This window comes from Macaca mulatta, chromosome 10, assembly GCF_049350105.2.
Source record: "Macaca mulatta isolate MMU2019108-1 chromosome 10, T2T-MMU8v2.0, whole genome shotgun sequence".
Classification (NCBI taxonomy): domain Eukaryota; kingdom Metazoa; phylum Chordata; class Mammalia; order Primates; family Cercopithecidae; genus Macaca; species Macaca mulatta.
The window spans coordinates 64,792,506-64,818,146 of NC_133415.1; the positions used below are offsets into that span (position 1 = coordinate 64,792,506).

A 25,641-nucleotide genomic window follows, 5' to 3' on the forward strand; every position below is an offset into this window, starting at 1 on the left:
AGATTATAGGCATGAGCCACCATGACAAGCCTGCTTGTTTTTTCTCTAAAACTAGTGTAGAATGGAGGATAGAAGCATACTATGATATATGGGCCGGTCTATCAACCCCCTGGGAGGGATGGAGACTCCAAGCTTCTCCAGGAAAGCACTGCTGGCTTCCCCCTGAGCTCTCCTGTGGAATGAACCCATATCACTCACTATCGACAGCCCCTGCACACTCCCATGCTGCTTTTTAAGGACACTTCACAGGTGGCATGAAAGTCTTTTGATTGTACATGCCTGTTCTCCCTACTGGACTCTAGGTGCCTTCAAAGCAAGGACTGTGTCGCATATGCTATTTAGACCCATATGCTACCAACAGAGCGTGGCCCCCCAATAAAAGTTGGTTGAATTATATCAAATTAAATTATGAATAAATTCAAAAAAAGAAAAGTTCGCCATGAGATTGAAGAAGGGGTCAGGACACTGGAGTTAAATTAGGCCTTGAAATTTGACTCATACGTGAGCACTTCACAAGTGTTCAAAGAAAGAGTGAAACTATTTCTTCATTGGGTTTGTCACCCAGTGTTCATGGTGTTAAATGCATTTATGATCAACGTGCACCTTGACCCTGAAGACTATGGACTGGTTCTTCATCTTAAAGGTAGGCTGGAGCAGAAATCTGGAGGCTCCAGGTACAGGCTGCAGGGCTCAGTTGCACCTTGTAGGTAATGGAAAAACTGGAACATACGAATGGATGTTCTGCAGGGGATGCATCTGTTAGCATCTCAAAGCTACTGCAGGAAGCCCAGTCCATGGGATGTGCTGGAACAGTCAGGAGGAAGGGGTTGGGGTCTAGAGGGCCAGACAGGTAAGGAGCCAGAAGGTGCAAGTACAAGGTGTCAAGAATCTGGACTTGAGGGGAGATGAGATGGCAGTCCAGATGAGGGGCCATGGGAGAGATGCTGTGAAGGAGCTAGTACAGAGACCCAGCTTCCCAGACGCTGCTCTGATGAAGACACAGGAATTCAGGAGGCTTAGGTATTCAACCTAGGTGTGTAAATAGGAAGGGACCCTAGTGTAGGAGGTAAGTCCATGAATTTTGCTTTAGATCAAGGCAGAGCACCTGAGTGAAAATAAATGTTTCTTCTTGCACCATACAGGGACCCAGAGCCGCAGCTAGTCCTTTTTACAAACTGGAGAGAGCACCACCCTACCTCACCTTACTCCCACAATGGGTAGGGGCATAGGAAGGGAAGATGAGTGGGTAGCACCTTCATGCACATTTGAAAAAGGCAGCTCTTGCTCCAAGCAGCTACAGCTCCAGGCCAGGGTCTCAGTCCCACTCAAACAGAAGCAGACGTCCTATGCAGGGCATGTCTTGTGCCACCACATTAAATGGTCCCAATAGAGCACTGTTGAGATTTAAAGGACAGTAGAGGATACAAGAAATGAGTCAAGTATTCTTGGGTAGAAAATAGCCAGAGTGGGCACATTAACTTGGCAGCATTTAACTCAGTGTGTGCGAGTTTACAATGCGGAAACAATGCCAACAGCTTCTACACAGTCACACCATATTCCAGGCCAGTGCCAGCTAAGGCTGGAGGAACAGAGAGACTTCATGACACCCTCTCCTGGGAACAGATGATTATAAGGAGTGTCTGTGACCACAGGGCTGGAAATCAAAGCCCAGGGCCAACCATCAAAATAGTAAGTACTGTGCAACAGAAATGATATTCATTATCATAGGTGCTGTTCCTCTTCCCAGACCCTTTAGAAATACCTTCTGTTCACCTTCTGTTCATGGCCTCATTTCTTCAGAGCACGCCAATGACATCATGGTGCTCCTGTGCACCTGCAGCTCCCTCTGAAGTCAGCAAAGCCACCATCCTTGAGAGACTCAGGAGTTAAGTCTGGAGTAGTGGGGACGCTGGATCCCATCTCATAAAGAAAGGAAACTCATCCTCCTTTCTACACCAAGAAGGTCTGCATTTTTCTCTCTCGATATTGCTAGGCTCTCAATAAAGTAGCCCGTGCTTCACTAACATAGAAGGGTCTCAATCTTGGCATTTCATCTGAAGTGCAGTCGTGCAAGGAGCGAACCATATGCTTGAGTGTGTGACCATGTGCAGAGGGCAAAATCACAGCACCTGCTGGCTGCCCTGTTTCACAGCAGTGCTTCTCAAACTTCTCTTTCATAGGCAATACATGTCAACTGAGTTAAGTAAACTTTCCTGGGTCTCATCCTCAGAGGCTCCTATTCAGCAGGTTGGGGTGCGGCCCATGACTGCATTTCTAACAAGCTCACAGGGGACCTAGGCAATGCTGATGCTGCTATTGCAAGGCTCTCACCTTGAAAAACATGGGTTTATACTATTAGCAAAACTTATGACATGCAGAAGAAATCTGAGTTGTGCAATCTCAATGGCTCTGTGAAACCAATAGAAAATAACATTTACAAAAGTAACTCTCATGAAATAAGAACAAATAATGATACAGGGCCTGCTCAGAGCAAAGCCATATTACTCTGGCTATAAATTAGCCTTAGAAGGTAGCGTCTTTCAGGAGGCTAGAGGTTTAAAATCAATGATCAAATTGGAGAGAAATTAGTGTTACCAATATAAAGACAACTTAGCATAAATGCTCCCATTCTACAGATAAGGAAACTGAGAACAGAAGAGGACATGCAGAAAGTTAACAGCTGAAGTGAGATTAGAACTCCTGTCTCTAGACTCACTGTCCAGCACTCCTGTTGTAGGCAATGCCCTTCACTCTTGTGAACCAAGTTTCCTGTCCCTGAATGATTTCATGACAGGAACTACAAAGATGCAGGAGCATCATGAAGTTATACTGTCCTTCGTAGCAGAAAATACAGATTAGTCCTGCACAATATCAACATAAAAGATTTCATTCCTGGTGTCTTCTAAAATAAACCCTCACTGTGTGCTGACACTCAGAACATTAATCAGAAAAGTGCACGTGCAGGCAAGTATATTTCTTGTCCCCCCCTTCCTCCTCCTTTCCTTCCTACTCTACTTTCCAATGGACTTAGAAAACTTTGGAAAACAAACCCCAAGGTGAAAGAGCCATCGTGGGACACTTATGGTACCCCAGAAGCCTGCAGGAGGATGCCTTCCCATGCAGGACAAGATGTGTCCATGTATGGTTTCCTTGGCTCAAGATGCAAGGATGATGTTCTTGCCATCTTAGGCAAAACAACTGTCCAGAGTTGCCTGGAGCAGACGTCCTTCTCCTCCCAGGCTTGGAGCTGCTGTGTGCAATTCTGTTAACGCTGCTGGCTTGTACAACCATGGGGAGCCTGGGGAGATCCCCTCCCCACCCTGGACTACTCATCGCTCTTGCGAAACTCAGTTGACAGTTAAAATTTTGTTTTCCCTTCTCAGTTTGTTATCAGAGGAGCAGTCAGTATGTAGGAAAACCGAAGCAACTGACAAGAAGAGAAGATAAGAAAAACAAGATGTCTGTTTAAAAAGTAAAGGTCATGATGTGACGCAGTTAAACGAGATAATTTAATCTGATACTAACAACCCTCTTAGGAGTTGATTCATTTTCCAAGTTGGTAGCTCCTCCTTTGCCATCACTGTCCCATTCATACTGTGCTTTTGCCTACACTTGTCATAGAGGTTCTGGGCATTTCTGATGAGGAATGAGTTTCCGTAGAAGAAGCACAAGCTGAGGTTGAAGAGGCAAGGTGAGGACACCTGATGCCAGGTGGAGAATTCCCTCTAAATAGATTTAGACAAAAATTATAAAAGCATGCAACAAGCCTAAAGGCAGGTAGCTTAGCTGACAGAGTTCTCTATCAATATGCAAAAGCTCTCTAGCTCCAGAGGCCTTGTCAGTGGCTTTCCCAGGTAGTGCAGGCTACTGGACTACCTCGGTGATGCCTGGAGAGTTAACATGACTGACAGCAAATTCATGCACAAAGGTGTTCAGTTAACAGTATTCAAATATCTCAAATAAACGATAATTTTTAAAATAACCAACAAGAAATAAGTATGACCTATACAATCAACAGAATGCCAACCCGCCTGTGAGATGATAATTATTTAAAAAATTCAGTGACCTTTATTTCAAATATGTTGTCACAAAAGTGCAACATGAAACATTCTATTTAAAAGTCAAAAACACAACATACAACATTACATTTATTTTGTGATGACCATCTCTTATTTTATTCATAAAAATATTCATAGAGTTGAACATCACAAAATAAATAGAATGTCGTATGTTGCATGTCTGACCCTTAAATAGAAATATTTACTACCTACGTGAATAATATTTACACATATGACCAAATGCTAGAACACTGAAAAATATTTTGATTGTCAAGGGCAGCATAATTTTAACTCAATTTCTTCTATTTCTTATTATTACTTATATAATCTTATTATTACTTATATAATCTGCAGTATTCCACCACAAGACGTAAGTTAGCTTCCATTTAGTTGGTACAATGTCACCTGGGAAAAAAGTAATCATCCAATAAATACTTGAGCCTCTCCTCTATACGAGGCACTGGGCATACAGCCATGAACGCCCCAGACCAAGTTCCTGCTCTTAGGGAGCTGACATTCTAGCTAGGGGAGGGTGACAACAATAACATGAGCTAAAAAATATATAATCAAGTGATAACAAGTTACACATTAATGTAAATTTCCATGTGATGGGTGTGCACACACAGCCAATCACTCCAGGACTTCCTGTTCCTGTTCTGCAGAGAGTTAGATCATGGCCAATATTCAACACACTGGGTGCGTGGGTTTCCTATTGCTGCTGTAATAAATTACCACCAACTTAGTGGCTTTCAACAGCCCCATACAGTTCTGGAAGTCAGAATCCTAAAGAAGGCTTGCTAGGCTAAATTTAATGTGTCAGCAGGACTGCATTCCTACTGGAAGCTCTTGGGAAGAATCTGCAGCCTTGCCTTGTCCAGCTCCTGGAGGCACCCACCCCCCCATTCCTTGGCTCATGGCCTCTTCCATCTTCAAGCCAGTAATGACATCATTCTGACCTCGGCTTCTGTTGGCACATCACCTTCTCTGGCTGACTCTCCTGCCTCCCTGTTTCACAGGAACAATGTGATAGCACGGAGCCCACCCTGATAAGCCAGGATCATCTCACAATTCCAAGGTCAGCTAACTTGCAACCTGAATTCCATCAGCAACTTGAACTTCTCCTTGATGTGTAACATAACAAACTCACAGGTCCCAGGGATTCTGACATAAACATCTTTTGGGAGCACTATTCTGCCAACCACACTGAGGTAACTCTTTGTCCAACTTCCTGGCAGAAATATTCAGAAATGTCTTTCCTCAGAGATGTTTACCATGGGGGAAATAGTATAAGAGTGTTTTCTCAGAAAGTGTAAGTTCAAAACTACCCTGTCTACCTGTTTTTCACTTTGGGCAAGTTACTTTAATTTAAATGAGGATAATAATAACCTAATCCATGGTTCTGCAGAGATAATTATGTGGGGTAAACCATAGAAACAGGTGTGAGCCTAAAAAATGCTAAGACAGAGTAGTTAATATCGGATAGCTTTAGTTGTTCCCAAATCCCAATTTCTTTTTCTTTGTAACAAACTAAAAATTTCAAGCTAAAATCTGAACAGGCATTCTGTGATACACGGTAATTAGCCAATGGCATGTGATTCACCCTTTCCCACGTTCCCACTGAAGGAAATGCAGAGATGCATAAAAGAAGCTGAGTGTGGATGAGTGCCTAATACACAAGGGATTGTGACACATGGAGTGTGGAAGGGCACATGGGTCCCCAGGTGTGAATCCCAGCTCAGAAACATGAGGCATTTGCTGCAGAAAGGAACTGTTGTAAAGGGCATCCCCCATCAATATGTCTTTCTATACCCATCCATTCAGAGACCCCAGTTCCTGGAAATGCAACTCAACTAGTTAAAGAAGCAAAAGCAGGGTGGTATGCAGCCTTCTGGAGATTAACGGAATAGAGGGGCGATGGAAAGAGCCACAAGAGGGATCAAACCAGGGGGGCAGACTTTCACCCACTGTCTCTAGATATAAGAACTAGGAAGAACTATCACTGATCAAAATTATAATGAATAAGGCTCCACCTCGATATTCTAACTACAAGGCAGCAGGAGAAGGAGATCCCCTCTCAGGCAAGCTGAGTCACCCTAGAAAAGTCAACATAAACACTGGAAGGTTGACCAGGGAGCATGCACATCAACCACCCCTTCAGCATAAGTGATGCTCACAGCAACCTGACCCTTGTGGCCAGGTGAGAGTGGCGAGGGTGCTGAAGGGACAGGAGGGTCTGTTCACAGGCACACCCCTGGCCTGGACCTTCTCTTTCAAAGGTTGATAACTCAAGACAACTTTGAAAATTATCTGCAGCATCTGAAGTAAAACACTATTCTTCTAAAAAGAAAAAAACATATATTACGGGAAGAAGATGTACATTTTAGAATCCATTTTTTTATCTTGATATCAAATAAACATAGGATATATGAAAGAAAAACCACTAAATGGAAAAGGCTAAGATTACAAGGGGAGTCAGCTAAGATGGACATGACAAGACATAAAATGGTTAAACAAACCAGAAATGCAAACTCAAAACATAAATGGGAATAAGATGCAGCAGACAGCAGACCCAATAGTGCTGAAAATCAAATCACCAAGGGGAAAAAAATCATAGGCTCTTACAGAATTAAGAGGAAAAGACAACAAGATGAAGACACAGCCAAATAACTACCCAAATTACAAACCGTTCGTGTTCCAAGGGAAACAACCAAAACCAAAACCAACAAGAAGCCACAATTAAAGGTCATATTCTCTGGGCAAAATGAAGTAAAATTAAAACTTGGTGTGTTTGACAACTTAGAAGTTAAAATTCAGTCTCTCAAATAATTAATTGCAGAAAATATAAAAACTATAATTACAAGACTATTTTAAATGTACCAATAATGACTGCATGACATTTTATAATTTATAGTGTGAGTCTAAAGCTACACTAAACATCAAATGCATTATAAAGCAAGAAATAATAAAAAGGAAATAAAGCATTTAATGCAAGATATTTGAAAATAAACACGGGAATTAAGAGGATATTTTGAATAAATATTAAAGCTTTACTGACTCAAGGAAAAGGGAAAAAAGAAAAATTAATGAAGAAACACAAGACACAAATTTTCACAAATAGATAAAATACACCAAATACAGTCAGATTTTATCAAGGAAAAAAATAAATGAATAAGTTAGTACTGAGAAAAGGTTATATAATCGCAATTACAGAACAAATTAAATCAAAAAAGTACTTCATAATTTTGTCCATTTCTAAAATCTTAATGCAATTAACACTTCTCTAGGAAAACGTAAATTACCCACACAGAAAAGTATCAGTGAAAGAAATTAAAGTTTGTTCAAAATTATCTTCATAGAAGACTGTAAGTCAGGCAGCACTATAAGTGCTTTCGTCAAATTTTCAATATACAAAATTTCCATGCTTCATAAGATATTACAGAACATGGAGGAACACAGAAATTACCTATTCATTTTGTAAAGTTTGTGAGCCACCGCACCCTGCCTTGATTTTTTTCTAATGTGGAAAACCACAAATAAAAGGAAACCTCCCCAGCATAATGAAAAATAACCAGTGTCACTAATAGCCAACAGGATCCATACCCCAATGGACAGCACATGGGCTTCCAACAGTAAAAAAACTCCACAGCTACAGAATCAGTCTAAAGATATTGGTTGATAAAATAAGTTTATTTTCAGTATTGTATAATTTCACATTTTTAAGAAAAAAATATAAAGAAGCAATATTTTAAAAGACTATTAAGGAATGAAACAAGAGCAACAACAAATAATAAATACCAGAGTAAACTTCATCAATAAATATAAGAAAGAAATAGAGAAATAATCACGAATCTTGACAAATTTTTTAAAAGCCTTTATCAAATGAAGAAGCACACTACGAATAAGAAGAATCAACATTATAAAATGCCATTTCCCATAAATTATTTATAGATTTATCAAAACCTAGAAGGATTTGGAGAAAATGTAAAGGATTATAAATTCATCTGGAAAGATAAATGAGTGATAATAATAAATAGTCTTTTTCAAAACAAGAGGAAAGATGTCTTGACCTACCAGATAATTAACATGCTAATAAGTTACAATTAATTAATGAGTAAATATAACAAAATAAATATCATAAAATATTTGCCTCTGGTACATAAGAGAATAGGCATGGAATAAAAGTGATACCACAAATGTGGAGGTAGAGGAAACAGTAGTCAATAAACAATTCTGGAATTAACTATTAAATATGTTAATCCATTTAAACTAAATTTTAATCTTATGCTAAAATAAATTCCAAATGAAGTAAAGAGTTAAATTTTTAAAAAAGTAAACCATACCAATAGGGGTGGGGCGACATAAAGAATTGTGTGGAATAAATACATGACTGAGAGCCTGAATCTAAGAATAGGAGGATGAAAAAATACAAGGGAAAGAGATACGGTGTGGGCCAGATAACATGAGAATCTTCTCTATGCCAAAAAAAAAAAAAAAAAAAAAAGAATGAACAAGACTTTTGAAATAGGGCAAAGTAAAATAAAATATATAAAAGCTCTTACAAAACATATCAATTGATACATGAAAAATATTTGTTAAACCCATATCCACCCTTGATAAAAACTCTCAGAAAACTAACATGAGATGGGAACTTACTCAATTTGATAAAGGCAATCGATGAAAAACCTACAGCAAATAGCATACTTAACAGGGAAGGACTAAATATTTTCCCCCTAAGATCAGGGACACAAGACAAGGATGTCCATTCAAACTCAATATTGTACTAGAAGTCTTAGCCATTGCAATAAGTCAAGAAAAAGGAATTACAAACCATGGATCTGAGTGTTTTTAGCAACTCTGTTCATAAATTAACAAAACTAAAAACAACCCAAATGTTCTTCAACATTAAATGGATAGACAAACTATTGTACATCTGTATAGTGCAATACTACTCAGCCATAAAAAGGAATGAACTACTGATGTGCAAAATGACTTAGATGAAGTTGAGAAGCATTGTACTGAGTGAAAGAAGCCTGTCTCAAAAGATTACAAACTATAGAACTCCATCTATGATGTTCCCAAAAAGACAAAACTATAGTAACAGAGAACAAATCAGGGTTCAGAGATGGAAGAAGTGTATGAATACAAAGGGGTAGCTTGAGGGAGTTTTTGGGGTGTGATACATTGTTCTGCACCCTGTCACTCAATTTTAAGGGTTTTTCATTTTAAAAGCAGGATCCAAAACATTATATGTAGTATGATATCACTTTAACATTTGTAAGGGAAGAAATATTCCACAATGCTGGAAAAATACTGGAATTGACCTGTCCTCATGCCCAGATTTACTCAAAATAGGTACAATGAGTTTTCTTTCTGCATGTGGCCCAACAACCACCTGTGATTTCAAACAACCAAACTGCAGAATGCCATTCAAAAGGCCCTTAATATCACGCTTATGAAGCCTGGGTTCTGAAGGTCCTAGGAAAATTTTATTTCTTTGGAAGTATCTTCAAATCACAACCCAGAATTCCAACAACAAGGATGAAAAAAGTTGAAAACCCGAAAGCTCAAAGACTCCTAACAAAACGAATTAATGGCCACTCATTTTCAAAATAGTCAATCATCCTAATGGTCATATGAGGTTACAACCCAGGTAGAAGGTGGTGAACCAACGATGCAAACTCTCTCCTGAAGCAACCTAGGAGCATTCCAACGGCCAGTGTTTCTGATTAAACAAATCTCTTTTTTGTCACAAGAAGTGGCTCACCCTGAAAATTCCTAATTTTTCCCATGTACTAACTACACTAAACGCCAAAACATTCCCAGAAAGATTCCAGCATTTCAGAAGAATTTCAGAATTTGAAAAAAATTTTTACCAAGAGTCAGTTTGCATTAAATATTTTTTATAACCTTAACTTTCTGGAGTTTTTAAAGAATTTACTAAGCAAGGAATCAGAAAGCCTGGGTTCTGGCCCCAATTCCAATTTCCTTTGACATTAGTTTCATCAAAAGTAAAATAGGATGTTAAGATTGAATGGTCCCCAAGAGTTTCTCCATCTCTAATACTCTAGGAAACAGATAATGGTGAAAGTAACATTGCAAGGGCCATGGCTAAGCTGCTTGAATGAACAAACTACTCAAATAAGCTATTTTCATGAAGCATTCATTCAGAAATACTGTGCAAATGACAGAAAAAAATTCATTAATCAAAGAAACTGTTAACAAGCCATGCATGGCCATTTTCCAGCACGTAGCTCAGGTTACGGTACCTGACAGTAATAAAAGTGCATCCATGGAGAAAACCCTTCATGGTTCAATTTTACTAATGTAGACTGACCTGCCCCAAATTGCAAGAAATCCTTTGTGTAGAGTGCAAAATTATTTGGGGTAGAATTTCCTTAATTCTTGATGTTATACTTTTTAATTGACTTTTTTGGGGAATAAGTGACATAAATTACTGGACTGCTCCTTTCGTACTAAAAGACACATGGGTGTGCAGCATAAGGGATCCTTGTGGTGTTGGATCTGCACCGTATCTTGACTGTGATAATGAACACACAAACCTACACAGGTGATAAAACTGTGTGTAACTCAATACACTCACACATACATACACACACACACACACACACACACACACACCCGTGGGTACAGTAGTCCTCATTCATCCTCAGTTTCACTTTCTGCTGTTTCAGTTACCTGCAGTCAACCATGGTCCAAAAATATTAAATGGAAAAACCCAGAAGTAAGCAATACCTAAGTTTTAAATTGCCACTGTTCTGAGTAATGTGATAAAATCTCAAGCTGTCCTGCTCTGTCCCGCCTGGGACATAAATCATCCCTTTGTCCAGCTGATCCACTCTGCAGCCACTTAGTCACTCAGTAGCCAGCGTGGTTATCAGATCGACTATCACAGTGTGGCAGTGCCTGGGTTCAAGGTGAACAGTAGCCTAACGCTATGTCACAGGCCTACGTCATGCACCTGACTTCATCTCTTTATGTAGGCCCTGTATCATCTCACATCATCACCAGAAGGGTGAGCACAGAATAAGAAGACATTTTGAGAGAGAAAGAGAGACCACATTCTCATAATCTTTCTTACAGTATATTATAATTGTTCTATTTTATTGTTAGTTATTGTCAATCTCTTACTGTGCCTAATTTCTTTTTTTTTTTTTTTTTTTTTTTTTTGAGACGGAGTCTCGCTCTGTCGCCCAGGCTGGAGTGCAGTGGCGCAATCTCGGCTCACTGCAAGCTCCGCCTCCCGGGTTCACGCCATTCTCCTGCCTCAGCCTCCCGAGTAGCTGGGACTACAGGCGCCCGCCCCTGCGCCCGGCTAATTTTTTCTATTTTTAGTAGAGACGGGGTTTCACCATGGTCTCGATCTCCTGACCTTGTGATCCGCCCACCTCAGCCTCCCAAAGTGCTGGGATTACAGGCGTGAGCCACCACGCCCGGCCTGTGCCTAATTTCTAAATTAAACTTTATCATAGTTATTATAGGTATAGGACAAAGCATAGTGTATGTAGCATTCAGTACTATCCATGGTTTCAGGCATTCACTGGGATGTCTTGAATCATATCCTCCATGGATATTGAAGGACTACCACAAAAATAACACTGGAGAAATCTGAATAAAGTTAGTGGATTCTATCAATGTTATTATCCTGGTTATGATATTATACTATAGTTTTGCAAAATGTTACCATGAAAGGAAACGGGAAAATGTGTAAGAGATGTCTCTGTATTACTTCTCCCCCACCCTGCCAGGTGGAGTTTGGCTCTTGTTGCCCAGGCTGGAGTGCAGTGGCGCAATCTCAGCTCACTGCAACCTTTACCTCCTGGGTTCAAGGCTCACCAAAACCTCTGCCTCCTGGGTTCAAGTGATCCTCCTGCTTCAGCCTCCTGAATCCCTGGGATTACAGGTATGCACGACTTTGCCCAGCTAATTTTGTATTTTTAGTAGAGATGGGGTTTCACCATGTTGGACAGGCTGATCTCGAACTCCTGACCTCAGATGATCCACCCACCTCGGCCTCCCAAAGTGCTGGGATTACAGGCGTGAGCCACTGTCCCCGGCCCTCTGTATTACTTCTTACGACTATATGTGAATCTGAAATTCTCTAAAAAAAAATTTTCAATTTAAAAAAAGGGGGTATGGGGAAGATTAAGCCTTCTCTCTACTTCTGACCGTTAGTTCTACCAAGAGGCAGTAGTTCTTCCCAGCTTCATGTGTACAGTAGTTAAAAGAGAAGGGAGGAAGGAAAGGAACGGAACAGAACGGAATGGAACGGAACGGAAAGGAAAGGAAAGAAGTTAACTAATTTGGGATGGCCCTGCTATATATCTAAATAAATTATTTAGCGCTTTCTTACTCATAGTTGTGAGGGCTGAATACATCTTGAGTCTAGGAGACTGTTTCTGTTGAAAAAACCTTCCCCATTCCCAGATTCCTCTCCTATTGGATTCTCAGAAGTAACCAGGTCTTTTCCCTCAAGACAGGATACTGAGTGATCTTTCTCTGCGAAAACTGACCACTCCCGATAGAGATCTAAAACTTGAGATACGAAGCATTGCCCAATAAAATAGCCCAGTTAGATAGCCTTACAGAGATATTCACAATCAACGAGACCCTCTTTGCACAATTTCCGGTCATCTTTTCAACAGCACCACCTAAATATGAGTAGTGGCCAAAGATCCCCTGACATCTGAAGAAAGCATATACAACATGAAAAACAAGACAAAACAAAGGAACAACAGCAACTTGAAAAAACAGAGTCCATATGGGGAAAAGAAAACCTCAATACTACTATGAATCTACTTAGGGATATGGGAGATAATATTGTACCACTGAAGCGGAACAGGATGCTACTAAAAATAGCTTCCACAGGAAGAAGAGCTCTTGGAAATTAAAAATATGACAGCAGAAATTAAACACCCAGTATAAGAGTTGGAAGACACGGTTTAAAAAAATTTATAGAAATTACAGCAAAAGGATGAGAGAAATTGGAGAGAAAAGATAAGAAAATTAGAAGGTCAATCCAGGAAGTCAAACACCCAAATAACAGACAATCCTGAAAGAGAAAAGGGAGTACTTAGGATGGAGAATATTATAAAAGGGAAGTTCCCAGACCTGAAGAAGACAAGCTTCCAAAGGGAACCTGGTGAAAGATCCAAGAAAATGAATGAAAATAGATCCACCCCAATCATATAATTGTGACATGACTGAAGATGAGGAAAAAACAGACCATTAGGAGCAAAGCAAAGAATAGACATGCTCTTGGGTGGGGGATACAGGCTTCCAAAATGATTAACCAAAGACAGCACCAGATTTCTCAGAGGCAACAATGGAAGCTAGAAGACATTCAAGCAATGCCTTCAAAATTCCAAGGCAAATGAGTTTCAACCTAAATTCTTGACCCAGCCTAACTATCTTCTAAGTGTAGAGGTAGAAGGAATATATTTTAAAACACATACAGTCTTGAATCTTTACTTTCCACACTCCCTATTGTAGGAGGCACCTGGAGGGTATGACCCTCAAAAAATGTACACTGAAAATTCAGGAATAAGCCAAGAAAGATGCATACCTGGGTTCCAGGGAGCAGGGCTTTCATCCCAAGGGAAAGTTAAAAGAAATATGCAGGATGAAGCTGAAGGTGATGGCAATATGACAGCTGGCAACAGACTTTACAAGTGACCTGTCCAGATCAGAGTAGGCCAGAGGAATCTGGTGAAGACTTCCTCCAAAGACGACGTGCTGGAATACTTAGTGTCCCTGCACATATTGAGAGGAGATGGAAGAGCCAGGTGTGAGGGTTCACACCTGTAATCCCAGCAACTCAGGAGGCTGAGGCAGGAGGACTGCTTGAACCTAGGAGTTTGAGGCTGCAGTGAGCTATGTTCATGCTACTACACTCCAGCCTGGGCAACAGAGCAAGATCCTGTCTCTAAAAAGAAAAATAAATCTAGGCAACTGGAGAGAAGTTTAAGTTTAAATTTGTGGTGAAGGCTTAGAAAATGAAGCAGAAAAACGCATATTCATTCACATTCAGGACAGGAAATTTAAGTACAGTGTATTTCGTAGCTCAATGATGAACAGCAAAATGTGCTTGTGATAAGGTAAATACCGACCTTTAACCCTTTGGTTCTTAGCTTTGGCTGCTGAGATACACTGGCACCAACTGTATCGCTTTTGTATAAAATCCCAATGCCCAGGCCACAACTGGGAGCATGACAATAGAATTTCTGGGAGGTGGGACTCGGATATGAGTAATTATTAACGTTCCCTAAGTGATTACGATGTGCAGACAAGACTGAGAAGCACGGAGCTAACCACAGATGCAATGTTTACCCTCATGCATACTATTCCAACATCTTTATCTGCAGCCGCAAATGCTTATCATCTTGACTTTCAACTGTCAGCTCTATATTCCATCTGGATGCTCTCAAAGTACAAATCTTCAAAAAAAGTTTCATATTCTGTTTTAAACATGGCATTATTGACTTGCTGAGGTCACCAATCCCTTCTCCCACCCCTTTTGTTCTATTGTCAAAGTCCTAATCCAGAAACCTGCTCCTTTCTCTGTCCTCTGCGGGTTCAATTCCATGGCAGACTGGCTGACTAAAGTGAAAATGACATTTGCTGAGATCAAACAATGCAGAAATGCAAAGTGAGAAAGGAAGAGAAATATTTGTTGAAAATATTGCAAATGTAAAAGTTGCAAATGTGAAAGTCCCTAAACTAGGTCACAGATGAGCTGACTTTATTTGTTCACTTTCTCCTAAAAATAAATCGCTATTGACAAGCCAACAACGATTGCTAGATTTCATGATTTAAATAAGTGACGTTTATTGGTTCAGACAGTTCCAGGAATGACGCAGGTCTTTCCTTGTTCCCTGGAGTTCCCACCTAAGCAACTAAACATGAAAAAGTCATGACCAACATGCTCCATGGTCCATAGATGGGTCCAGCCAACATGAGTTTCTACCCAAGCCTCAAATATCTATGTATAGCCATTCTAATCCCACCCACCTCCCTTTCTACATGTCAATCACATTAAATGGCCAAGGCTTCATTTGGGGTCTATTCCTATAACCAGGTCCCCTGATGGTGGTCCCCCACAGTGTTTGGGGTGCCATCTGATATCCCCCTCTGAAGTGAACCAAAGCAGCTGTATCTCCAGCACCTGCACAAACCCTTGATGTGAGCCCATGTTTTAATTGACTTTAATCTACCAATCTGATATTGAGAAATGGTATTTTATTATTTTTAATTTGATTTTCCTGTTAAAACTGAGATTAAGTTTGTTTGTGTCTGTTGATCATCTGCAATTGCCTTATTGTAAATTGCCCATCTGCATCTTTTGCCCATTTTTCTATGTTTGCCTTTGTATCCTCCATTGTTCCTTAATCTTATTCCCTTTATTTTTCAGGTTCCAACTTTTCCTGACCACCACAGCCTCCTCCATGCCATGCTGTATTTCTCATCCCGATCTCTCATAATTCATGAAAATTACTTATTCAGCACCTCTCTTCTCAGTCAAGCTTGAACACCATGAGGATGAACATCAGGGTGTCCCCCAAAGACAACATGGCCACTCTAGCAACTAGTAAAGAGCCTGCCACTTGTTAAATGAACAAACGGGTGAAGGTCCCTGTGTCTTACACAACTGGGGTCCAGACAGGAACTCCCTCAAGGGATCCCACTGAGAGAGTTTCATGAAGGAACAGTCTACAAGGGTAAGTGTAGGGCTGGGAAACCAATAAGGGATAGTGTGGCCCGTCCAGGACTAGCAACAGCAAGGAGCATTGCCTTTCCAGGTTGGAAGTGGAACAGGAAGAGAACAGCAGGGGGAATCTTAGGACACCTGGAGCCCATCGCCACTTGGTTCATACAAAACCTTATTCCATCTGGGTCCTTAATACTTCACATTCTCAAATCCTATAGGATAATCCTGTTTGTGAAACCATTGCAAACAATAAATATAAATAATTGCCAAACAAGATTAACAGAAAAAGCAGGCGAAAATGGGCCAGAAAAAAAAAACTCCAAATTACCTTCCTGGCAGCACAACCCATTTGCTTTGCAACTTTGGGAACATTTTCTAACCACCCCATACCTCAGTTTCCCCATTATGAAAGTCTATGTACTATTATGCCTCCAAAAAGTTCTTTTGCTCAAAGAAAAGAAACCTCCATACAGAAAAAGAAGATTGCCAAAATTTTGTCCTATCAGCCAACTTCCACCAGGCCTCGGAATTCTCAGCAAATAGCTAGTTTTGCAATTCTTTTAGCTTCGCCAACCCTCCAGGGTGAAGAGAAAAAAAAAAAAAAAAAAAAAAAAACTTCCCACAAGGATTTGAGGCTTGCAAGTGGAGGAAATCTTTGAGAAAAATCTGGGTTGATGAGAAGCTAAGAAAAGCCAAGAGGAAAGAGACATATCTATATATGTTTATGCAAAAAATAGAAAAGGTTGAAAAGCAATGTGTTTCTAAAATACTGCCTCTATGAAACCAACCTTCTGTTACTCCTTACTCCTCAGTTAACTGAAAAAGGCAGGGTGATTCCCCGTCTTCTATTCATGTCCTCCTCCGCAGAGGCTGGAAAATGCAGCAGCACGCAGCCCTGACGTAGGTGGACTTGGGTTCAAACCCCACCACTGAACAGACACTAGGCACTGCACTCCCCCTTTCTTCAGCTCAGTGCTATCCCATGAGAAATGGGTAACGATATTGAATCCGCTGGACTGAGAGCAGAATCATGTTATCAATGGCAAAACCTTCAGTTACTTTTGCTCATGGCAATAAAACCCATGTCAGCCAATGGGCTCCTAACACAAGATGACTAGTTTTTATCACAGGCACTGTAGTTCAGCGATCAAAAGAGCATCTTTATTTAACAAATACCTTTCACACTTGCCTCTGTATTTAAGATATTTATATATCTTCTGAGCTCCTACTATGGGGCCAGTGACTGGGGTACAGAGGTGAGGAAAGTTCATAGGGTCCCTGACCTCCTGGAGCCTAGAATCTGGGGAAGAGGAGAGATCAAGCAAATCATGACCAAATAAACACATAATTACTAACGGTGATAAACGCTATGAAGGGAACATATGGTGTATTCAGACAGAGAAATGGAGGGACCCAGTCAGGAAGATCTCGAGCCAGGTAGTGAGGAATTCACTAGCCATGGTGGACAAAGCAGTCCAGACAGTGGGACCAGCATGCACCAGGAATCTGAGATCAGAAGAATCATAGACCTTTTGAGGAGCAGAGGAAAAGCCAGAGTGGGGATGTGTGGAAATAGAAGGAGGAAACAAAGCTGGAGATTCCAGCAACCCTCACACTGGGCCATAAGAAGGATTAAACAGCTGTGGTCATCGCTATAGGAGGAAGGGGCAGCCACAAGGGCAAAGACGGGCTCTCAGCTCTGCAATTTAAATTTGCAGTTCAAATACCCACTGCAACCTCTTTTTCAAATACCACTTCTAGATCCCACACCAGCTAAAATAAGCAGCAATATTTTCATGAGCGGAAGATATTTCAAAGATAATATACGCATACATACATATGTCTGTGTGTATGTCTGTCTATATATGTTTATATGTATGCACATATGTGATATTCACCTTAGCCACCTTGGGAAATGTCTACATTCACTACTAAGTTACGATCCCTTCGGATCCTCGGGTTTTTAAAAAGGCAGCCACAACATTATCTCCCACAGCAGAGGCTCTTATAATGTGACCCTATACTTCTCCACTGAATGACTGCTGGTATCTATGCCCTTCTCCTTCAACGTGGGCTGACATCTCACACTGCTTTGACTAACAGAAAATAGTGAAAATGACATTCTGTGACTGTGACTTCTGAGGCTAGGATATAAACATGCCATACATTTTCACCTTGTCCTTTTGGGATACCTGCCCTCGCGACCTAGATGTCATGCTCTTGGGGAGTTCAAAGCGAGCCACGTAAAGAGATCACATGGAGAGGCCATGTGTGGGTGTTGTGGTTGGCAGCCCAGCTCTGAGGGTCCAGCGAACAGCCACGTCGACCCCAGGTGTGGGAGAGGTGTCGCTTCGGACGACTCCAGATGCAGCTGTCAAGCCACCCAGCTTCGCAATCTTCCCAGCTGAGGTCCCAGATGTAATGGAGCAGAGACAAGCCATCCCCATTACCCCTAACCAATTCCTGACCCAAAGTGTCCATAAGCAAAAAAATTAAATGGCTGTTTTACACCACTAAGTTTTGGGGTGATGTGGTATGCAGCAACTAGTATAGAAAGTATCTCAAAGTATATACATACATACATACATACATACACATATGTACATATGTGTATGTATATGTAGTGTATATGCATGTGTGTGTATTTTTTTTCTTTTTTTCTGTTTTTGAGACAGGGTCGCACTCTGTTGCCCAGGCTGGAGTACAGTGGCACAATGATGGCTCACTGCAGCCTCAATCTTCTGGGCTCAAACAATCCTGCCACCTCAGATCATGAGTAGCTGGGATTACAGGAATGCACCACCACACCCAGCTAACTAAAAAAAATTTTTTTTAGAGACGGGGTCTCACTCTGTTGCCTAGGCTGGTGTATATTTTTTCTTAATTACTAATGACCTCCCTGAGAACCTTCTAGAGAAAAAGTCTAGAATTACTCCTCAGTTAGAATCCCTGGGCTTTATCCACACTACTTCTGGAAAAAAAAAATGGCTGGGTAGTTTACGTCAAAGAAAAATAGAACACTTTTAAAACACTCAAAATATCCAAAAGTAATCTATTCTCATTGCAAAAAGGAAAGAAAATCCTCCTCAGCAAATCTAACACCTTATTTTAATTGGCTTTGAAAAAAGAGATCAAAATGAGATCTTCATCCACGACAACTAAATAGGGCAACTACAGCTCATTGCTTTCCACCACTGAAGGCTCATGCCTCTGAAAAGAGTGTCTGCAGATTAAATAAAATAATACCTATAAGGTTGGCATAGCGCACTGCCTGGCACATAAGAGCCCACCAAATTCCAGTTATTATTATTGCTTTTGTTGTTGTTAGAATTAACATTTTTCTTGATTCCAGCACTAATTCTTCCTGACCTAAATTAAGCAGACCTCATGTTACACCTCAGCAGAAAAGAATCAATGTAGATTCTTACTGCATTTAACCAAATACTGAATACAGTATATAACCAAAACTTTTCAGTACATAGCCAAATCTGAGTTTCGTCAGATGTCTAGAAAGGGATCTCGAATTCCGTATGATTAGAAATGTTATGTTATGAAACATAATATAAGATAAGTATCGCACGTCTCTATTTTGCTTTGGTAAAAGAACTGTCCTTTAAAGAAGGAAAGTAGAAAGTAAGGAAGGGAGCAGGAAGGAAGAAAGAATGAAGGAAAGAGAGAGGAAGGAAGGGCCAACAGAAGGAGGGAGGGAGGGAAAGGTCAATATGTGTTAGAAAACAAGCTTCTGAGAAGTTACATTTGACAATCATTGCATGGCTTTCAAAGTGACTAAATGAAAATATTACTTTTGATCATTATGAAGGTACCCCCTATGGGATTAAATAAATATTACAAAGCTACACCCAAATGGTGGTCTGAATACAAGAGGACAGAGTTGGGAAAAAAGAACCAGGTTACCTCAGGTTGGTTTTTCCCTCTACTCTTCGAATGCTGTGTGACTTTAAGCTAATCACTCAGCCTCTCTAAGCCACAGGGTCTTCAAAACAATGCTCCATTCCAAACTTCAGTATCCGTACCAAAAGGACCGCTAGGTAGTGTGTGCCCCAAGTTTCCAGGGTAAAAGTCACCATTCAAATGCTTAGGTGTGCCAAATGACAATTCCCCATGCAAAATTATCATTTGCAGATTCACCCTTTAATTAATATGTTAAAAAGTATCTCGAAAAACCTGTGTGTTGCTGCAAAATACTACTGTGCATCACATACTGAAATCATCAATACCTAATGGAAGAAAAGTGATTGGAGACCATTTCAACTCACATGTCATTGGGGGGCAACACAGGGAGGCTGGCTGGCATCCTCCTTAACATTGTTGGCTTTTGCCCGTTAGATCTTCAGTTATTGGGGTGTGGAGGGGTCCTAAGACCAACAGAGATGAGAAGGGAGGAAGAGGAAGTGAGAGGAAAAAAGAATATGAAAGGTAGAAAGGAGAAAGGGACAGAAGGAGAGATGGGGAAAGGGCTGTGCTATAGAACTAAATCTGAGTCAGTGGCACCTGAACAGAAATGTCACTGCCAGGGAAACCATTTCAAAGTGACATTCCGGTCCCCAGGTTTCAAGCTTGCAGAGTGTCTGGCCCCATCTCCCCCCGCCCCCAAATCCCAGCTTTTCAGGGCCCAGGCAGCCCCCTGTCATTGACTGACTTAAGGTCCACCCTTCACCCAGAAAAAAATGTCTTTTACGTTCTTGAAAGTGGTGGGAACTCCATGTCTCATAGAGTCCCAAAATATCAGAAAAAATGGCCAGCATGTAATCCACTTGGAATAGCCCTTTCCAAAGGTGGCATGAACTATAAACTGGTTTTTCACTAGAAAAAAAAAAAAAAGGGAAAATAAAAAGGGGATTAGCGAAAACCCCCTTAGTGAGACTCTCAGTAGACTGATGTCTGGCAGATGTGAATCTGCCCTGGGAGAGATTCTGCTTCCCTCACACCGGCACGGCCCCCTTCCTGATGTCAGAACCCAAGGCTACGGGATCTGAGATCCAGGAGAGCAATGGAGAGAGCCGTGGAGTCTTCAACAGCTTCACTGAAGACCAAGACGGACTCTCTGCTATTACCATATATGATGAAGTCCGTCAAGCGGTCTGCTAAGACCTGAACGAAGACTGACGCCTGTTCAGCTTCCCCACCAAGCAGGAGACCAGCCAAGCTGGGAGAAACCCCTTTTTAAATTCACGGCACCTTTGAAAATATTTTATAGTGACTATCAAAACGTCTTTATTCTGCACCTCATAACACCTTGCATTAGAGCTACGTCGACCTTAATACCACAGCACACATACTTGTGACTGTTGTTTTGTTTTGTTTTGTTTTGTTTTGTTTTGTTTTGTTTCTTTCCTCACAATCCTTTACACGGTTGTTTCCCCACGAATCGTGCCACTTCCACAGCCGGGATATAAAACCATTTTACAACAGTTAGTCTCTCATGTCTTTCCTTCGTTTTTTAGACAGCTGAATCACAGGGTAGAAACTGTTTCAGCAGACAACTGTTCTGAGCACACAAGATCTATTTCAGCTCAAGAAAGGCCAAGGACAAAGACAAGACAAAAGTTGTGGGTTAAAGGGCAGACCCTGCGCAGAGCACCGGGAGAGGAGCGGACAGTGTGATGCGTGGTCCACTGCAAACCATTTCTTCCACAGCCGTATCTCTGCAAAAGGGAATGCTGGGGAATAAGTCCCTGTCTTCCCAGTGAGTGGTCATTTTAGGAGAACAAGTCCTCTACTAGCCCGTAGCTGGAGGGCCAACACTTTTTCCCTCCCCGAAGTTCCCGGCACCTGTTCTGAAAGGGGGGTGAAGAGCTCTCTACTCGGGCCGTCCCGCCAGCTTTCTGTATGGAGAACATACAGACAACTGTGTGTTAAGCAGTCACCTTGAATCCTTCAGCAAGCCGAGGAGTGTACAGGTGGTCACCTGCACAGGAGCCGGGTTTACCAGCACAACTTTATCCCTGGCCTTGGGGCTGATGGAGGGCAAGACTCCCCGCCACCACCACCAGCAGTCCCTCCAGCTCGCGAGTAAGCAGCGCACAGGCGGGCACAGGTAAATGTTCCCAGGTCGGCCAGGCGGCCAAGCCTGCCGGCTGCTGGCGCTCAGGGTCCCCACCTCCCATGCCTCTGCGTGGGGCAGGGGGAGTCCTCGTGCCCGGCACCCCACTCCCCCCGCCAAGCCAGCCCGCTTATCCCGGGGCTCCGGCCGGGCCGCCCGCAGCAGCCCCGCGCCCGGCCCCGGGAGCCCCGAGCCGCCGGAGCCGCAGCGCCCACTCGGGGCAGGCAGCGTGCACTCACCCTTCTGCTCTCGCAGGCTCGACAGCGACCAGAGCAGCAGCGCCACCGAGGCCAGGAAGCAGAGCTGGCTCAGCAGAAGGTCCCTCCGGCGGCGGCGGCGGCGGCGGCGACGCGCGCGGTCCTCGTCGCCGGGCGGCCGCATCCTCGGGCGGCCGGGCGGCGGCCTCGGCGGGCGGCGGCCGCTCCTATCGCGGGCGGCCGCGGCGGGGACGTCGGCAGGAGGCAGCCCTGCGCGCAGCAGCCGCGCGTCCTCGCTGCGCTCCCACCCGGCCGCCGCCTCCGCCTCCTCTTCCTCCTCCTCGCCGCTGCCCGTCTCCTCGTCGTCGCCCTCGTCGTAGCTATCGCCCAGTCCCTCCTCCCCTCCCTCCTCCTCCTCCTCCTCCTCGCCGCTCGCCCGCGCCGCCGCCTCCCGGCTCTCGGGGTCCCGCTCCTCCTCGCGCGCCATGGCTCCCACGCTCCGCGCCCGCGCTCGGCCTGGGGCGGCGGCGCGGCGGGGGCGGCGGGGGCGGCCGGGAGGCGGGGGCGGCTGGGGCAGAGGAGGAGGAGCGGGGGAGGACCGACGGGAGGAGGGCCCGCCGCTGGCCAACTCCGCCGGTTGGCGAAGCCACCCCGGGCTGGCTCTGGCCTCGCCGGCTGCAGGAGCGCCTCGCGGGGCCGTTCTCCTATTCCATGGTCCGCGTGCTGGGGGCCGGGTCCGGGCCGGAGCGAACAGGGAGCACTGAGAGAGCTGGGAGCATGAGCTAGCGCGGCTCCCGGCAGCCTGCAGCGGCGAAGCTGGTCGGGCCGCGGTTGGCGGGGGGCAGTGCCTGGGATACAGCCCGGCGCTGGCCGGCACGGCGGGGAGGGGGCGCGCGGGGAGGAGACTGGGCTGGGGAGGGATCCCTGTGTGCAGTTCTTCAACCCTTCCGTGCCAGGGGAAGGGGGACGGCGCAGGGGCCCCCTCTAGGGAAGCACACACGCTGCCTCCCAGAGGCCGATCTTCACCAAGAAGGATTCGCTGGAAACTTTCGGAAAAACCGAGGGGCTCTTCAGCCTCCTCTCTACTTGCTACCTGGAGTCGGGGCGCCGCGAGTGCACTTGGCTGCCCGAGCCCAGCCGCTGGCATCGCCTCTTCTCGCGGGCCTCCCGGGTTTCCCTCTGCCCCCTTGCGGGGATCCCCCTGTGCGCCCGACTCGGGATCTGGAACAGGCCTTCCCAGTGGCTGTTGGTTCCATAAGGGTGTCCGGGCTCCCCCCTCTGGCCTGGGCTCACACTTCGCTTTCTATTCGTGCTGGACGAAGCCCAGCACTGTGGCTGATCGGAAGTGGGGACGGCGGGCAGGGTCCCTGGAGAGGCGGCCTGAAGAGGCTCCTGGCCTTGTGCAGGTAACAGCAGCCTGCCCTATCTCCGACGTTAGAGCCTTAGTCCTCCCATTTTCCCCATTCCAGGTCTCCTGCCCCTCCTTGCTGAAGGTGTGGGCTGCCTTAGAGATGGCTGGGCTCACGACCCTGCAGAAGGTGCCCATTTGAAGGGGACCCCTGGCCATCCCAGACACAGCCCACTCTCCCTCATTGGGCTTCCTTGGATTATTCCCAGATGCTACCCTGGGGCTGCTGGCTGGGCTGAGGAGGAGATGCCGTTGTGGTGGGGCTGAAAACAAAAGTCCTTGTTGAGAAAGGGAACACCTGAAACCAGGTGTCTGTCTGAGTGACTATCTCCATGGAATGCATTCAGATCAGGGAATCTGGCTTCATACCCTAAGGAGGTGGGAAGGAAGCAGGGAACCTCTGTACAGGGCTCCCCAGTCTAGGTCAGGGAGGGCCCGCAGAGTTCAAAGGTGTCCCCACCTGTGACTGACCTTCTACCACCCCCCGCCACCCCGATCTCCTCCCAGACAATTCCTGACAGCATCTGGAGACAGCAAGGTCACCGCAAAGGGCAAAGGAAGTGGTCATAGGTGGCCTCCTTTCCACAGAAAGGCCATTTCACCCAGGAAGACCAGAGACTTTTCCTTACTGGGTATATCATTTATTACTGCTGTTCTCAGCCTGGCATCTTCCAGACACTCAGGGTACCTCCCCCACAATGCCTGAGTGGTTTTCCCTTTGCTTTGGCTGCAGATACTAAGGAGGATGTAAAAATATGAGTTCATCCATGCTGGAGCGTGTGGGGAGAATTCTCTAGTTGTGTTATCTCCATCAAGCTTTTGGAGACACAGAAAAGAAAGTTTAGTAGGTGAGAAGAATTCAGCTAACCAGGAGAGACACTCAAATTGTGTTTTCTAGTGAAAACGAGGGAAAATAAAAGGTGAGAGAAGGAATCTGGAATTAATTGAGTTAGGAAATGAACACCAGCTCCAGGGCAAAATACCATAGGCTCAAGGAATTGTGTAATCTGGTGATGGAGGGGGGAGTTAGGAAGGGAGCCAGGAGGAAGGAGAATAACCAGGAATTGGCAATTTCTTGGAAATTATCTCAACACCAGGAGAGTGTGTGTGTGTGTGTGTGTGTGTGTGTGTGTGGTGGGGGGGGGTGGAGGGAGAGCACTCCTGTGACACATAGAAATGATGATTGGGTTTCTATTCATTCTGACAGATTTTGGAGTGAAGGGCACCATTAAAGTAAAGCACAAAGAGCAATTCCTTGGGCGACCAGGCACCACCTAGGGAAGAAAGGTGGGGATCCTGGTCCCTAGGCTGGCAGCAGCTGAGACCTGGTAGGTTCCTCAGCCCACCAGGTGATGGCCAAGTGAGACAGGCCTCAGGGGCTCCTCTCCAAAGAAAACAGTTATTTTTTCTCCTACCTGTCTCTTCCAGTGTTTGAAAGCTCCCCCAGAAACTTAACTGTGAAAGGAGCAAGAGTGGGAATGAAGAATGTGCTCTGATACTTCAGTCTGAGAGTATTTCTTGCCTGGAAAGAGAGAGATCACTCCCAGATGTGTGGGGGTCTTCACCCTTTCAGGAATAAGACAGGTGTATTTACAGAGCACCTCCCCACCTTGGGCTGGGTGCCAGGGTCACTGTCTACTCCCCCTGATTTGACCTGCCATAAACATTCTGTTTTCAGGTCCATGCAGAGACCTTGACTGAGGTGGTGAATAAAGGTGGTTAGTCTTTCTCTCAGTTCTGCCTTTAGGACAAAGAATAGAAAGCCTCCTGTGACTATATTTGCTAACTCTCAGCCCAGGCCAGATCACCCACCAGCCAGTGAATGGGACCTCATCTGTGCCCAAACTAGGTGCAGCTCGGTGCCCTCCTGTGCTATTTCCAGCTCTCCAGCCTCCTCCTGCCACCAGCGCCCAGACCTTGTGGAGCAGTTTCCAGGACAAAGCAAGGTTATGTCTCCATAACACCAAACATTCCCAGGTGTGGCAGGCAAGCCATTGATTTACAAGAGAGGAGGAGAGAGGAAGAGAAAATCAGAAAAGCCACTTTCTTGGTAAAGAGACATCAACTTTCTCACCATTGCTGTTCCATAACACAAGGAGACCTGGCCCATGCTCAGAGGGGAAAGACCCCTGGGTGTTCATGGAAAACCTTTAAGCACAGTGAGACCTAATGTTAGCAGATGGGAGGAT

General features: G+C 44.1%; 1 protein-coding gene across 4 annotated transcripts in view; it reads right to left on the reverse strand.

Annotated features, from left to right (window-relative positions):
• The window catches only part of SLC24A3 (solute carrier family 24 member 3), a 503,439-nt gene extending 480,521 nt beyond the window's left edge, over positions 1-22,918 (reverse strand). The window contains exon 1 of one of the 4 annotated variants that reach the window (XM_077951123.1): positions 22,087-22,918. In XM_077951123.1, coding sequence (XP_077807249.1) covers positions 22,087-22,531 — 445 coding nt within the window. In that variant the 5' untranslated portion in view covers positions 22,532-22,918. Of the gene's footprint in view, positions 1-21,671; positions 21,691-22,086 lie in introns of those variants that run through there. The other 3 variants (XM_077951122.1, XM_015149569.3, XM_077951124.1) reach the window with 3 other exon arrangements.
• Positions 22,919-25,641: the final 2,723 nt, after the last annotated feature.